This window comes from Callorhinus ursinus, unplaced genomic scaffold, assembly GCF_003265705.2.
Source record: "Callorhinus ursinus isolate GAN/ISIS: 27379988/994484 unplaced genomic scaffold, GSC_fseal_2.0 scaffold37, whole genome shotgun sequence".
Lineage (NCBI taxonomy): Eukaryota > Metazoa > Chordata > Mammalia > Carnivora > Otariidae > Callorhinus > Callorhinus ursinus.
This window is the reverse complement of record NW_027397099.1, coordinates 6,489,402-6,505,426: the sequence shown is the minus strand read 5'-3', so window position 1 is coordinate 6,505,426 and position 16,025 is coordinate 6,489,402. Positions and strand designations below refer to the sequence as shown.

The following is a 16,025-nucleotide window of genomic DNA, read 5'->3' as shown; positions in this document are numbered from 1 at the left end:
CATGTGACTTACTTTGGCAAAGGTTTTTGAAATAAATTTGGTCAAGCACATGAAAATATAAAAATTTAGGTCTATAAGATGATATGCTGATATTCAAAATTTCAATGACTATCTTCTGATTTTTGAAACAATCTTTTTGGGTTATAATTTTATGATTAATAGAAATTTATCTTACATAAGCTAAAGAGTAATTTATATTTAATCATTAAAAACTAGAGATTTTCTACCATTTCCCCTCAACAATTTGTATAATTGCTGTGATCTGCTTATTGTTTGTGTTCATCCTAACCCTGGAATGTGATCTAAGCGGGGAATTGGACGTGGCACAGGGTACCACATTTTTCAAAGCACTTTCATATACATTTGCTCATTTACCCTAACACAACTCTGTGAGGTAGATGTGGTAAATGTCTGCATTCCCATTTTACTGATGAAGCAATTAAGGTTAAAGGATTTGGGACTTGCTCAGGCAGTCTTCCACATCCAGAGCTTCTCCACTTGAAGGAGCAGGTGACCAAGTGTGGGTACATAAGCTGGAGCACGCCAGGTAGGCAGGGCTGAAGCTCAAAGCAGAAGGTGGGCTGGTATTGTGCATCACTCAAGGACCCATTCTCCCTCTAAAGTCCTCTATGGGGGGGGGCAGGTTATCATAACAGCAAGCCCATTTTTCCTGTCCCTGCTCTAGAAGAAAATAGTTTTCCCAAGAAATTTCTGGAGATAGCTAGAAAAGTAGTCTTTGAAAGGCACCATATGACAACTTTTTTTTCTCTAGGAGTCTCAAAATCAACAAAACACCTTAGGTTCAATATGAAACTAATAAAAGAACCTGCTTCTAAGCTGAACTATACAGGTGAAGCTCTTGTGAAGCGGCTCATAGGAAGCCTGAGCTTTGAAAGTGCCCTCTGGTGGCTATGTCTATGAATTGCACCCACATAACTGCAATTATGTAAAAGGAGGAGTCTGTAAAAGGAGGGGACTAGAAATGGGAGAACCTTCCTCACTTTGGGTGACTGGTGGACTTGTGGAAGGACTGGAAAATGTCGGGGTCATGGGGAGTGCTTTCTGGGAGCACTGAGTAATGGGAGGGAGAAACAGTGTGTGTGTGAAACACCAGAAGAGTCTGTCATTCATTCATTTGAGAAATGCTTGTGTATCACCAGGGCCACAAGATACTGTGCCTGGGCTCAAGGAGCTCTCAGCTTGGAGGAAAACTGAGAAAAGACAAGAAAAACAACAATTTACATATACAGAGATTAAGAGCCAGCAACGTTATTGAAGTTTCAGGAGCTCCAGGAACCCTAGAATTTCTTTCCACAGCGTTGGAAGGAAATGTAAGCTTTCTTGTCCCTCTTTGCTCAGGATTGCACACAACTTTAGCTTCTATGTCAAGCTGTCAGCTATCCTGAGGAGGGAAACTGGTGAAAGATCGGTTTCTGTATGAAGTAGTTGATCTCGGTCAAAGAGAAATAAAAATGAGGTGCCAGGAAGGTAACAGAGACACTGGAACAGGTTCTGCATCAGTGGGTGAGCAGGATTACTGAATTAAAATGAGATGATAATGATGATGAAGGTGGTAATAATAATAACAAATTATATTATTATAATGTGGCAGTATTTGTACTAAGTGGAATAAAGAAAACTGCACAGGAGGGACAGGACAGGTGGGAGGATCGTAGGCAGAAATATATACTGAGGCCACCTGCCTCTGTGCCTTGACTGTAGCCTTAAGGTGTGTGGAGGTTGGGGCGCCTGGGTGGTTCAGTTGGTTAAGTGTCTGCCTTCAGCTTGGGTCATGATCTCGAGGTCCTGGGATTGAGCCTCATGTTGGGCTCTCTGCTCAGCAGGGAGTCTCTGCTTCTTCCTCTCACTCTCCCTCTGAGTTCTCCCAATCTCTCTCTCAAATAAATAAAATCGTAAAAAAAAAAAAAAGTGTATGGAGGTTGGGGGAGTGAGGGAGATGAATCTAGAGCAGTAAACAAGAGCCAGAGAGTGAAGAGCTCTGTAAGCTGGGCTGAGGAGATTGATATATCCCCTGGTTAAGAGAAGACATTGAAGGATTTAAAGCAGGGACTGTGACTTGACTGATAGTCACACCATCTCCACCAGCCAGCCAGCCAGCAAGCCCTAAGACTCCATGCCCGGCTCTCTGCTCTACCCTCTGCCTTCGTTCCCCGCCCCCAGTCCGGCTCCTCTCATCGCCAGGCCCTCTCCCTACCGTGATCTTTCAAACATGCACATGAGTCCAAACCACTCTCCATCTTAAAAAGCTTCAGTGCTCCCCACTACTTATAGAACATCCAAATTCTCCTTGGCATTGCATGCAAGGTCCTCCACAATCAATGGAGGCAGCAGGATATACACAAAAAGCACAAGGGACTTGAACTCAGACAGACTGGGCTTTGAATCTTGGTCACTTAAGAGCTGACATTTATTGCCCAGGCACTTTTTTTTTTAAGATTTTATTTTTAAGTAATCTCTACACCCAACATGGGGCTCAAACTCACAACCCCAAGAACAAAAGTTGCACATTCTACTGACTGAGCCAGCCAGACACTGCAACGCAGGCATTTTTATTTTATTTTTTTTTTATTCATGAGAGTCAGAGAGAGAGAGGCAGAGGCAGAGGGAAAAGCAGGCTTCCCGCGGAGCAGGGAGCCCGATGCAGGACTCGATCCCAGGACCCTGGGATCATGACCTGAGCCGAAGGCAAACGCTTAACCATTTGAGCCACCCAGGTGCCCCCCAGGCATTTTTAAACTGAATCCTCCTAATGTCCCCCCTCGCCCACATACCAAATAGGCTCTACTATTATCACTCCCTTTTAGCAAATGTGAAACAAGGCCCAAGAAGGGAACAAGTACTCAGTGCCCCGAATAAGTGGAGACGCTAGGAATGGAACCCAGAAATCTAGGGTCCATGCTCTTAACCGTTCCTCTTACCAATTGCCTCCCATCTGTCACTTAACCTCTAGAAGCCTCAGGCTCCTCACATGCAAAGTGGAGAAAGGAAAATCTGGAAGATGTTGTTGTAAGGATTAAAGGAAATAATATGTTCATTTCCTTCCTTTTAGTGGTCAGATTCCAAACTATCTTTCCAGCTTCATCTCCTACCATTCTTTCTGTCTGTATCCCATCATCAGTGACACTAAACTCCATAAAGCTCCAAAGATATTGTAATGCCTCCTTAACTTTGTATATGCAATTTCCTCTTCCCAGAACACTTCCTCCTCCCTTCTCTGTCTAAAAAGCCTGGAGCCGGGTGCCTGGGTGGCTCAGTTGGTTAAGAGACTGCCTTCAGCTCAGGTCATGATCCTCGAGTCCCGGGATCGAGTCCCACATCGGGCTCCCTGCTGAGCAGGGAGTCTGCTTCTCCCTCTGACCCTCTTCCCTCTCGTGCTCTCTATCTCTCATTCTCTCTCTCTCAAATAAATAAATAAAATCTTAAAAAAAACAAAAGCAAAACGCCTGGAGCCTCCCCTAGCTAGAGTGGGTGATTCTCTTTTGTTCCCACAGACCCCTCCAAACTTCTCTCTCTGGGTCCCTGGCTTGGTTTCAGGCCTGTCGTTTCAGGCTTTGGGAGGAAGGACTGGCTTGATGCATCCCCAGCTTCTAGTCTAGAACCTAATGTATAGTAAATGATCAGAATTGCTGTGTTAAAAGAATGCATGTAAATGAAGAGATAGAAAACTGAGTCCTCTGGAAAAAAAGCAAAATGAGACATGAGGAAGCCCAAAATGAGCTGGCAGAGAAGTAGACTGCATTCACAAAAACTGAGAAAGATGCTGAGGATCCAAAGCCATAGGAAAAGTCAGCACAGGATTACAGTGGGCAGAGCCCAGAGAGTTCAGAGGGCAGTGAAGGCAGTGATTCCAACTTGGGACCTAGAGTCCAGAGGGAAGATCTACTAGAGAGAGGGACAAGGATGTAAAGGAGGAGAGGGAGACAGGATGACAGGGCAAAGGGTCTCAACTTGGGTCTCACAGACACTGGACCATAACATGTTGGGTGAAGTAGAAAGAAATGAGAGTAAAACTAGGGAGAGCCTACAAGAGACAGCGGACCATGCGAAACCCATGCTAAGCTGACTGCATCAGAAGAACTTGAAACTGCCATTTATTTCACTTGCAGATTCAAATCCTGAAATTCTGTCCCAGTGGGGGAAACAACAGTGCCCTTGAACAACTCTAAATTGTGCATTGTGGAAGGGATGTATTGAGGGAGGGAAATCCCTGCCTGGGAAAACAACCTGTTTGAGGGAGGGCCTGGACTCCCTTTCTGGAGGTGCTGTTTGATACCCAGGTATACCCTGTGGGGTGGGTGGGTGTGACAGTCCAACCAGTTTGAGAGATATACTAGCTGACTAGGGAGAATGATCTATTTTGTAGAAATGAAATCTCCATTTCTTGTTACTTCTACAAATGTGAAGTGTGAGCTGTACCATTCTCCAAGAAAGGTATGTTTTTGTTTTTTAAAGATTTTATTTATTTATTTGTCAGAGAGAGAGAGAGAGAGAGAGAGAGAGAGAACGTACAAGCAGGGGGAGAGGCAGGCAGAGGGAGAAGCAGACTCCCTGCTGAGCAAGGAGCCCGACATGGGACTCGATCCCAGGACCCCAGGATCATGACCTGAGCCGAAGGCAGACGCTTAACCGACTGAACCACCCAGGCATCCCCAAGAAAGGTATGTTTGACAAATCTTAAAAAAGAAAAACATACAAATAAATCCCAAAAGATCACAGTTCCTGCCAGTCAAGTCATGCTGCATGCACTAGGCCCAGAAGCCTTGATTAGGTTGTTTTCTAAACTCTCTCAGTCAATCCTTGCTCTGACTTCTAGAAACACAAGACCTTCTACTCATGGGAAGCCATTTAGGTGCTATATGAATCCAAAGAATACATTCCCTAACCCCCTCACTTTGCTTTATTTTTCTCAATAACACCTACTTATTTACCATCTGCTAGTCTCCCCTAGTAGATATAACCTCCAAAACCATAAGGATCTTGCCTGTTTTGTTCTCTGCTGTATTTGCAGCACCCACAACAGTTTCTGTGGGATCTCAATACATTTTTTTAAGGATTTTATGTATTTATTTGGGAGAGAGAGAGAGCACGAGCTGGGGGAGGGACAGAGGCAGAGGGAGAAGCAGATTCCCTGTTGACCTGGGAGCCCAATGCGGGGCTCGATCCCAGGACCCAGAGATCATGACCTGAGCCGAAGTCAGATGCTCAGCTGACTGAGCCACCCAGGCGCCCCTCAATACATTTTCATAGAATGAATGAAGTAATGAATTAGTGAAGAGAATTTCAGAGAGCCTAGTTTCCAGCTGTCCTTTGGCTTTGTTGACTGAAGTTGCCACAGAGTATATGGCTGGTCTCTAAGGACTTCAATTCCACTCCTATCTGCCTGAATACTACTTCTATGACTTTTACTATTCACGTGCTATGACCCAGAAAGTTATTAGAGGGAAGATTTCTTTAGGGAAATATAGACCCGAATTCAGATGGCTAGTTACAAGCACAAGGATAATTAATGTTACTTTTGGCCTAGATAGTAGTGAAAAAATATGTCAGAAGCAGTGTAAGACTAATGACATGGGGGGGTGCCTGGGTGGCTCAGTTGGTTAAGCGACTGCCTTCAGCTCAGGTCATGATCCTGGAGTCCTGGGATCGAGTCCCACATCGGGCTCCCTGCTCAGCGGGGAGTCTGCTTCTCTGACCCTCTTCCCTCTCATGTTCTCTGTCTCTCATTCTCTCTCTCTCAAATAAATAAATAACATCTTTAAAAAAAAAAAGACTAATGACATGGGGGCAATTATGTATGTGTGTAGGTACGGTCACCAAAAGACAGCTGACAAATGTACTAGTAGAAGAGCTCTGGGACTTAAGGGAGGTTTTCCAAAGCAGAACCAGTGCTCAGAGAAGCCTTTATGCTCTGATGTGGGCTGTGGGAAGGAGCTTGGAGGAGCTTGCAAATCTCCAGCTGCCTTGTAGAAACAAGGAAGGCCAACATCAATCTGAAGCTCAAGGGAAGTGAGGCTAGTAGATCAAAAGGATGTGTAGAACAGCTGCAATCCACCAAAGAAGCCAAATAAGATACAACTATCAGGATCTCAAACCTGCCCCTCCCACTGCCACCTCCAGTTTCTTGGCCCTGCAGAAGTAGATTCAACCTTCATAGGTCATCCTGGGTTCATCATTCAGTGTTCTCTCAGTGGATGTTTATTAAACACCTGTTACAGGCTGGGTACTGTGAGAGGCTAGGAATGCAAACATGAAAAGAATACAGGCTAGTGAAGGAGAAAGATATATGAATACCTGATCCAAACAGAATAGTATTGATAGGTGACAGGAATGAACTCTGAGAGCAGGGAAACAAAAACGCTGCCTGGAAATGTCAGGCTAGGCTTCCCTTGGAACATACTTAGGGTCAATCTTAAAGGGGGATCATTTTAGAAAGAAGAAATAGCAAGTTAAAAGGTGTGAAGAGAAGACATTTGGGGTGCTTAGGGACATGGCTGAACTTCAAAGTGTATATGTGTGTAAGTGCCCACACTTGCACGTAGGTGCGTGTGTGTTGGGAGAGGAGCCAGGGCAAGCAGACGCTATGTCAGGGGTTGTCCACTTACCCATATTTCCACAGACAAGCTACACTGTTGGGATGAGTATCTACTGTTTATATAACCTTCCTTTCCAAGATCACACTGGTAATCTGTCTTCACATCGTGATAGGAAATGTGAGACCCATTACTGGTCTGTTTTCTTAAAAGCATCACTTGTGTCTTCAACATAAAAATTCCCTGGCTCCCTTGAGCCGCAAGGAACGCAGGTGTATTTGGGTGCTTGCTGGTAGCAGAATGTTCATAGGCAGAATAATATGTTTCTAAATTTAGAAGTCCCCAGGAGGCAATGGAAAAGGAAACACAAGTAGCATGCACTGTCATACTAAGTCCTCAGTGGGCTTCAAGGGACAAGTAAAAGGGAATCGACAGTCTGCCAAAAACTTTGAACCCTTGTGAGTGACCCTGAAGAGAAATTTCACACTGCAGTAGCAGCTGACTCTCAACCAGGCTGATAGCTTATAAGAGGCTTGAAGCAGTTTACATTTAGGCGAAGGGGACTTCCCAAATTACATGGAAAGTTCTAGTATACACTAAAATGTTAATATACAGACCTGGAATGACTACTCTGTTTTTTCTCTGTGAACATCCAGGTTCATGGATTTACATATCAGCTTTGATGACTCCCAAATTTATACCTCTAGATAGATTGCTCCCATGAATTCCAGACCTTATACATCCTGCTGCCTTTTCACCATTGCCACTTGAATGTTTAATAAATACCCTTTTCTTGCCTCTCAAACTTAACACATTCAAATCCTAACTCCTGATTTCTCTGCCTAAACCTGCAGATTCCTTGGAATCCACCATTCGCCTTACTGCTCAGGATACAAAGGAGTTAACTATTCTCTCTTACACTACCAACAATTCATACCAATAATTCATTAGCAAACCCTCTATCATCGAGACATATCCAGAATTTGAACACTTCTAACTCCACTATTACCACCTTAGGACAAACTACCACTATATTTTATCTGGATGGTATAGGAGCCTCCTAACTTGTCTTCCTGCTTTTCCTGTGCCCCACTAGAGTGTAGGCCAGGGGTTGACACATTGCGGGGCTTGAACTCATGACCTTGAGATCAAAACCTGAGCTGAGATCAAGAGTCGGGTGCCTCACACATTGAGCCACCCAGGTGCCCTGGCAAATTTTTTTCTGTAAAAGTGCAGATAGTAAATATTTTAGGCTTTGAGAATATGGTCCCTGTTGCAACTGTTCAACTCTGTATTATAGCTCAAGAGCAGCTATAAACAATATATAAACAAATGAGCATGACTGTATTCCAGTAAAACTTAATGGGCACCGAAATTGAATTTCAGATAATTTTCTTTTTTTTTAAGATTTTATTTATTTATTTGACAGAGAGAGACACAGAGAGAGAGGGAACACAAGCAGGGGGAGAGGGAGAAGCAGGCTTCCTGCTGAGCAGGGAGCCCGATGCGGGGCTCGATCCCAGCACCCTGGGATCATGACCTGAGCCGAAGGCAGACACTTAACGACTGAGCCACCAGGAGCCCCTATTTCAGATAATTTTCATATGCCACAAAATATTTTTTTTTGGTTTTTGTTCAACCATATAAAAATATAAAAACCATTCTTTTTTTTAAAGATTTTATTTATTTATTTGTGGGGGGGCACAAGCAGGGGGAGCGGCAGGCAGAGGGAGAAGCAGGCTCCCTGCTGAGCAAGGAGCCCATGCGGGACTTGATCCCAGAACCCTGGGATCATGACCTGAGCTGAAGGCAGATTTTTTTTTTTAATTTTTATATTTTTTTAATATAAACAAACAAAAGGCTAGCTTTTGACTGTGGGGCATGAAGTTGATAGTCAACCATTAATAAAACATAAATTTTCATCCTTACTGATTTTTCTTTTTCTAATTTTTTATTGTTATGTTAATCACCATACATTACATCATTAGTTGTTGATGTAGTGTTCCATGATTCATTGTTTGTGCATAATACCCAGTGCTCCATGCAGAACATGCCCTCTTTAATACCCATCACCAGGCTAACCCATCCCCCCCTCCTCCCCTCTAGAACCCTCAGTTTGTTTTTCAGAGTCCATCGTCTCTCATGGTTCGTCTCCCCCTCCGACTTACTCCCCTTCATTCTTCCCCTCCTGCTATCTTCTTCTTTTTCTTTTTTCTTAACATATGTTGCATTATTTGTTTCAGAAGTACAGATCTGTGATTCAACACTCTTGCACAATTCACAGCGCTCACCATAGCACATACCCTCCCAATGTCTATCACCCAGCCACCCCATCCCTCCCACCCCCCCACCACTCCAGCAACCCTCAGTTTGTTTCCTGAGAGTAAGAATTCCTCATATCAGTGAGGTCATATGATACATGTCTTTCTCTGATTGACTTATTTCACTCAGCATAACACCCTCCAGTTCCATCCGTGTCGTTGCAAATGGCAAGATCTCATTCCTTTTTATGGCTGCATAATATTCCATTGTGTATATATACTACATCTTCTTTATCCATTCATCTGTCGATGGACATCTTGGCTCTTTCCACAGTTTGGCTATTGTGGACATTGCTGCTATAAACATCGGGGTGCACGTACCCCTTCGGATCCCTACATTTGTATCTTTGGGGTAAATACCCAGTAGTGCAATTGCTGGATCGTATGGTAGCTCTATTTTCAACTGTTTGAGGAACCTCCATACTGTTTTCCAGAGTGGCTGCACCAGCTTGCATTCCCACCAACGGTGTAGGAGGGTTCCCCTTTCTCTGCATCCCTGCCAACATCTGTCGTTTCCTGACTTGTTAATTTTAGCCATTCTGACTGGTGTGAGGTGGTATCTCATTGAGGTTTTGATTTGGATTTCCCTGATGCCGAGCGATGTTGAGCACTTTTTCATGTGTCTGTTGGCCATTTGGATGTCTTCTTTGGAAAAATGTCTGTTCATGTCTGAAGGCAGATTCTTAATGGACTGAACCACCCAGGCATTCCTGTAAAAACCATTCTTAGCTAACAGGTTGTACAAAAAAGGTAGTGAGCTGGATTTCATCTATAGGCTATAGTTTGATGACTCCTGTTCTAATATTAAGACAGAAGTCAATGATTTTTTTATAGTTTTATTGAAATATATTTAATGTGAAATGCATTCATAGTATATATAATATGAATGATAAAATCTCCAATTTAAATTGTACAGTTCAATGGTTTTTAGTATGTTCACAGAGTTGTGCAACCATCATCACAATCTATTTCAACATCCTAAAAAGTAACTCTGTACCCATTAACAGTCATTGCCAATCCTGCCCACCCTGTACCTCAGCTCCAGGCAACAACTAATCTACCTCTGTCTCTATAACTTTGCCTATTATGCACATTTTATATAAATTGAATCATACAATATATGGTCCTCTGTGTCTGGTTTCTTTCACTTAGCATAATGTTTTGAAGTTCATCCATGTTGTTACATGTATCAGTACTTCATTCCTCTTTATTGACAAATAATATTCCATTGTATGGATATCCATTTTGTTTGTTTATTCATCAGCTGATGAACATAAGGGTTGTTTCTACTTTTTGGCTACTATGAGTAATGCTGCTTTGAACATTTGTTTACAAGTTTTTGTGTGGACATAAGTTTTAATTTTTCTTGGGTATACACTTAGAAGTGGAATTAACTCGGTCACATAACTCTTTTTGAGGAACTGCCAGACTGTCTTCCAAAGAAGCTTACAAATATACATTCCCATCAGCAGTGTGTGAGGGTTCCAATTTCTCCACATCTTTGCCAACCCCTGTTATTGCCTGTCTTTTTGATGATAGCCATCCTATTGGGTGTGAAGTGATATCTCATTGTGGTTTCCATTTGCATTTCCCTGACGGCTAATGATGTTAAACATCTTTTCATGTGCTTATTGCCCTTTTGAATGTATTTTTTGGGGAAATGTCTACTCAAATCCTTTGCACATTTTAAAATTTGATTATCTTTTTGTTGTTTAGTTGTAAGAGTTCTTTATATATTCTGGATATAGGTTCCTTATCAGGTGATTTGCAAATATTTTGTTTCATTCTGTGGGCTGTCGTTTACACTTTTTTGATGGTGGCCTTTGAAGCACAAGAGTTTTCACCTTTGATGAAGTCCAATTTATATTTTTTCTTTGGTTGCTTGTGCTTTTGGTGTTGTACCTGAGAAACCATTGCTTAACCCAAGGTCCACTAATCTTTTTAAAACTTAAATGTGATCATTTTACTTCTTTCTTTAAGCATCTCCCAAAGCTACCTGTAACATTTAGAATAGATCCTATGTCTTTAATGTGGCCTGTAAGACTGCAAGATCTGGCCCCTGGCTTCCTCTGACCTTCCCATCTACCTGTGTCATCTTCCTACCTTTCACTGTGTCAGACAGGGGCCTCTGAGTCTCCCTCTTCCAAGTCACTATAACCTCAGGGCATCTCTATTTGCTGTTCCATATGCCTGGAAGCTCTTTCCTCAGACATCTGCATGACTTACCTTTCTCATGCAGGTTTCTGCTCAAATGCTGCCTTGTCAGTGAGGCCTGAGTAGCTTCCCTGGTCTCAGTCACTTGGGGGGCGGGTGGTCAGAGGGAGAGGGAGAAGCTGGCTTCCCACTAAGCTGGGAGCTCAGTGCGGGCTCTATCCCAGGACCCTGAGATCATGACCTGAGCTGCGGTTAGACTGAGACACCCAGGTGCCCCACATCTGTACATTTAAAAACAAGCAGATAAGATGTAAATGTTCTGTTCTTTCACCTAAACTTCAGTACTACAAGGGCAGTGGCTGACAGAATAAAAACTATACACGCAAAAAGAAAATCATATAAACACATTGTGAAACCTCCAGAAGTCTTAGAATAGAGAAATGCCCTCCTCTTTCATTATTACACATGAAGCACTGCTTTATTTTTCGTAGCATTGACATTGTATGGCTATATGGTTCCTTCCTGTATCTCCAGTGCTTGGCCCTTAATTGGTGCTCAAAACACAATAAATATTACACTTGGAATCAAGACAATAATAGGTATTAAATGTGCCCTTTGGACGCCAAAGCTACAGGCTAAAAGGAGGTGGGGTGGGCAGGTGGGAGGGGTGGGAGAAAGGAGGAGTGGAAATGTGGGAGATTAGGAGGGGTGAAGAGTAGAGCAGCAAGGTGAGCCTAGGTGTCTGTCCTCCAGAAGCTTCCCAACTCATTCAGCTTGTTGGCTCTTCTACATGACTTTCCAAAAAAGTCTACTGTGTTACAGAAAATACTGAGTAGGAAATGCAATCTGTTGAGTACATAGTAACTTTAGTTAGCAGGAGGCAAAGTCTCATTTGTATTGCTAGGAGCTAAATCTGAGGGACATTACAGTGAGGGGCAGCAACACTTTAGAAGAGTTTAGATATGTCCTGTCCAATATGGTAGCCTTTAGCCACATGTGGCTACTGAGTACTTGAAATGCAATCATCTGAATCTGAGATGCGTGGTAAGTGTAAAACACACATCAGATTTTGAAGACTTAGTACAAAAAATGTAAAATATGTCAGTTTTAAAATACTGATTACATGTTGAAATGATAGCATTTTAAATATATTGAGTTAAATAAAATATTATTAAAATTAACGTCACTTTTAAATTTTTTAAAAATATGGCTACTAGAAAATTTGAAAATTACTTGTGGCTCACATTTTATTTTGGTTGGTTCATTCCACGTTTTCCTTAAAACCCACAGGAATAATGCCTGGTACCTAAAATGTTTTCAATAAATACTGGCTGAATGCATTAAGTTGGACTACCTGAGAAAAGTCTTTAGACTAATAACTGGAAAACTCCCATTTTCTCCAATGAAAGCGTTCATACATTTATGCAAGAACCTGATTTTTGGACAGGCCTTAGCAGTGGGGGAACTGATGGAAATGTGTGAGGCTGTTGATTTGTTTGAGATGGCTATTGATTCTCCAGCTGTATTTACACTATGCTTCACAGAATAAACATCACTTCAATTAGACCAGCCTAAGTGTTTATTTCTTTGAAAACACTATTTCCAAAACATAAGCACTTGTTCTACTGTATCTTTAGGGAGGCAGATCCACATGATTCTTCAAATACTTCTGCTCACACAACTTGGAACTTCGTAATTGGACCCACTCATTGGCCTCTGAGTTGCTACCTCCTATTCTGAAGTTGCTTCCCAGATAGATTTTGTTTCAATTTGGAAAGTGAGGATAGGAAAGGAATTAAAGGCTTTATAAACTGTTTGTATAGCGGGCTTATGTTCTTTAAAACGGTTCTTCAAAAAATTGTCTTGATCTCCTTGATTTCCTGCAATGAACAAGTGACTCCTCCCTTCCCCCCACAATAATGGCACTTTGGCATAGAGTCATCAGCAATCTTGACATGCCAGGCCATGTAATTAATTTTGAAGCCACTTGTAATCAATTCTAGCACTCCATTCCAGACGTAGTTAAAAAAAAATTATTTCAGGTGGGTAGCCTTAAAAAAAATAAAAAGAAAAGAATACTACAACTTGTGTTGGAATATGTTAAGGGTTTTTTTTAGGGTTTTGATTTCCAAATATATAATAACTTTTAAGAAGAAGCATTAAATTATTTAGTAAGGATTATCTACAAAAACACTCAGTGTAGGGGCACCTGGGTGGCTCACTCGTTGGGCATCTGCCTTCAGCTCAGGTCATGATACCAGGGTCCTGGGATCGAGCCCCGCATCGGGCTCTCCGCTCTGCGGGAAGCCTGCTTCTCCCTCTCCCACTACCCCTGCTGTGTTCCCTTTCTCGCTGTGTCTCTCTGTCAAATAAATAAATAAAATCTTAAAAAAGAAAAAAAGATTTCATCTGTTTAAAAAACAAAACAAAAAACACTCAGTGTAAAATGTTCTCATTCCTATATGACCCAGATATGCACGATCTACCTCAATTTTCTTCTAAGAGGTGTTCAGGAGGCACATTTGGTAGTGCACTGAGCTGAACTGTGACTTGTTGGGTCAGTGCTTATGGAGATGGATCCAGTAAACACTTTGTCCAGACAGTGGGATTAATATGGAGCATGGCCAATGGTCCTTTCTAGTCATAATATTTAGCTTTTCTAGGTTAAAAAAAAAAATCATTGTCCAAAAACTAAGAATAAGCTACTTAAGCCATAGAAATTGTTTCTGTAGTTTGGAGAAAAATTAAGATTCAAGAAGAATGTTAAAATAGGATTTCCAAGAGTCAAGGAACCAACTCAGCAGTTGGTTAAGTCCTATCCCAGGTCTGTGGTGGCTACTGGTATGGGTAAGGGAGAGTCAGGATGAAATCCTTTATTCAGTTTATTTATTACTCTAACTCATTCATCACACTTCCCCATTAAGAGGGTCATCTCAGCAACCAATATATGAAAGGACACAACACTTAGTGATTGATATAAGGCCTATGTTACTGATCACTCCTGGAAGACAAGAGTATCTTACCTGCAACAAAGGCATCAGCTGCAAACCCAGTGCTTGCTCATAGAGTAAGTTCAGTTCTGTACAACTGGAGAAGGAGAGTTTGGAAGTGTAGAGGTAATAGTGCACATGCCTAAATGTGGAACCATCTCTGTCGATGAATAGCCTCTGGCTTTCCAAAGAGGTCAAGGCTGAAGCCTCTTTCCACAGCAGGGAGTCTGGAAACTGAGCGAGTTTGCTTCTGGGAACTGAGAAATGCCAGCCCCCAACGTTGAAATGAAACAAATCCTCTGCTGATTCATGAGGCATGCCAGGCTCCTCCTAAAAGGGGAATGAAAACAGAGCTATGCGAGAAAAAGAAATAAAAAGCATCCATCTTGGAAAGGAAGAAGTGAGATTACCTCTATTTGCAGATGATGTGATCTTGCATATAGAAAATCCCAAGGAATTCACTAGGAAATTATTAAAAATGAGTTTAGTAAGGGTGAAAGATATATATCAATTGTATTTTTATTTTTAAATTTATGTATTTGAGAAGGAGAGAGAGAGAGTACATAAGAGTGGGGGGGGCGGTGGACAGAGGGAGAGAGAGAATCTCAAGCAAGCTCCACATGCAGCACAGAGCCTGTTGAGGGGCTTGATCTCTCAACCCTGAGATCATGAACTGAGCTAAAATCAAGAGTCAGATGCTTAACTGACTGGGCCACCCAGGCGCCTTGGATGTTAATATAAGTTGTAAATTTTTTAAAAAGATTTTATTTATTTGCGAGTGAGAGAGAACACAGAGCACGAGTAGGGGGGAGGAGCAGAGGGAGAGGGTGAAGCAGACCCTCCGCTGAGCAGGTAGTCTGATGAGGGGTTGGATGTTAATACACAAGCAATGAACAATCCAAAAATGAGATTCAGAAAACAATTCTATTCCAATAGTATCAAAAAGAACAAAATATTTAGGAATAAATTTAACAAAAGAAAGGTAATACTTGTACTCTGAAAAGTTCAAAACATAGTTGAAAGAATTTTAAAGACCTAAGTAAATGGAAAAACATCTCATGTTTACCAATCAGAAGACTTAATACTGTTAAGACTGTAATACTCTCCAGATCTACAGATTGAACACAGTCCCTGTGAAAATTCCAGCTGCCTTTTTTTTTTCTTTTTTTTTTTTGCAAAAATTGACAAGCTGGGGGTGCCTGGGTGGCTCAGTCAGTTAGCGTCTGTCTTCACCTCGGGTCATGATCCCAGGGTCCCGGAATCGAGCCCCTCATCGGGCTACCTGCTCAGCGGAGGGTCTGCTTCACCCTCTCCCTCTGCCCCTCCCCACTACTCATGCTGTGTTCTCTCTCACTCACAAATAAATAAATAAAATCTTTAAAAAAAATTGACAAACTGACGTTAAAATTCATATGGAAATAAAAGGGAATAGTAAAAACAATCAAACAAACACAAAAACACTCCAACTCTTGAAAAAGGAGAAAAAATTTTTTTTAAAGATTAATTAATTTGGGAGAGAGAGTGAGGGGAGGGGCAGAGGGAGAGAATCTCAAGCAGACTCCCTGCTGAGCTCAGAGCCCAAGGTGGGGCTTGATCCCATGACCCATGAGATCATAACCTGAGCTGAAATCAAGAGTCAGACACTTAACTGACTGAGCCACCCAGGCGCCCCAAGGAGAACAAAGTTTGATGATTCACACTTCCCACTTTCAAAACTTACTAAAAAGCTATAGTAATCAAGATAGTGTGCTACTGTATAAGGAAAACATATGGATAAATGGAATACCATTCAGAGTCCAGAAATAAACCTTGACATTTATGGTTAATTGAATTTGACAAGAGAGCCAAGGCAATCCAATGGGTAAAGAATAGCCTTTTCAAAAAATGGTGCTAGGACACCTGGACATCCAAATGCAAAAAAACAAAAACAAAACAAAACAAAAAGACCCCTACCTCACACCATACATAGAAATTAACACCAAAGGGACCAAACCTAAAAATAAGAGCTA

General features: G+C 41.9%; 1 protein-coding gene across 5 annotated transcripts in view; it reads right to left on the bottom strand.

Moving 5' to 3' along the window:
* The window catches only part of KCTD19 (potassium channel tetramerization domain containing 19), a 32,411-nt gene that overhangs the window by 13,295 nt on the left and 3,091 nt on the right, over positions 1-16,025 (bottom strand). For 3 of the 5 annotated variants that reach the window (XM_025889060.2, XM_025889062.1, XM_025889061.2), the window contains exon 2: positions 14,050-14,346. In XM_025889060.2, coding sequence (XP_025744845.1) covers positions 14,050-14,346 — 297 coding nt within the window. Of the gene's footprint in view, positions 1-14,049; positions 14,347-14,426; positions 14,478-16,025 lie in introns of all 5 variants that reach the window. The other 2 variants (XM_073880140.1, XM_073880139.1) reach the window with 1 other exon arrangement.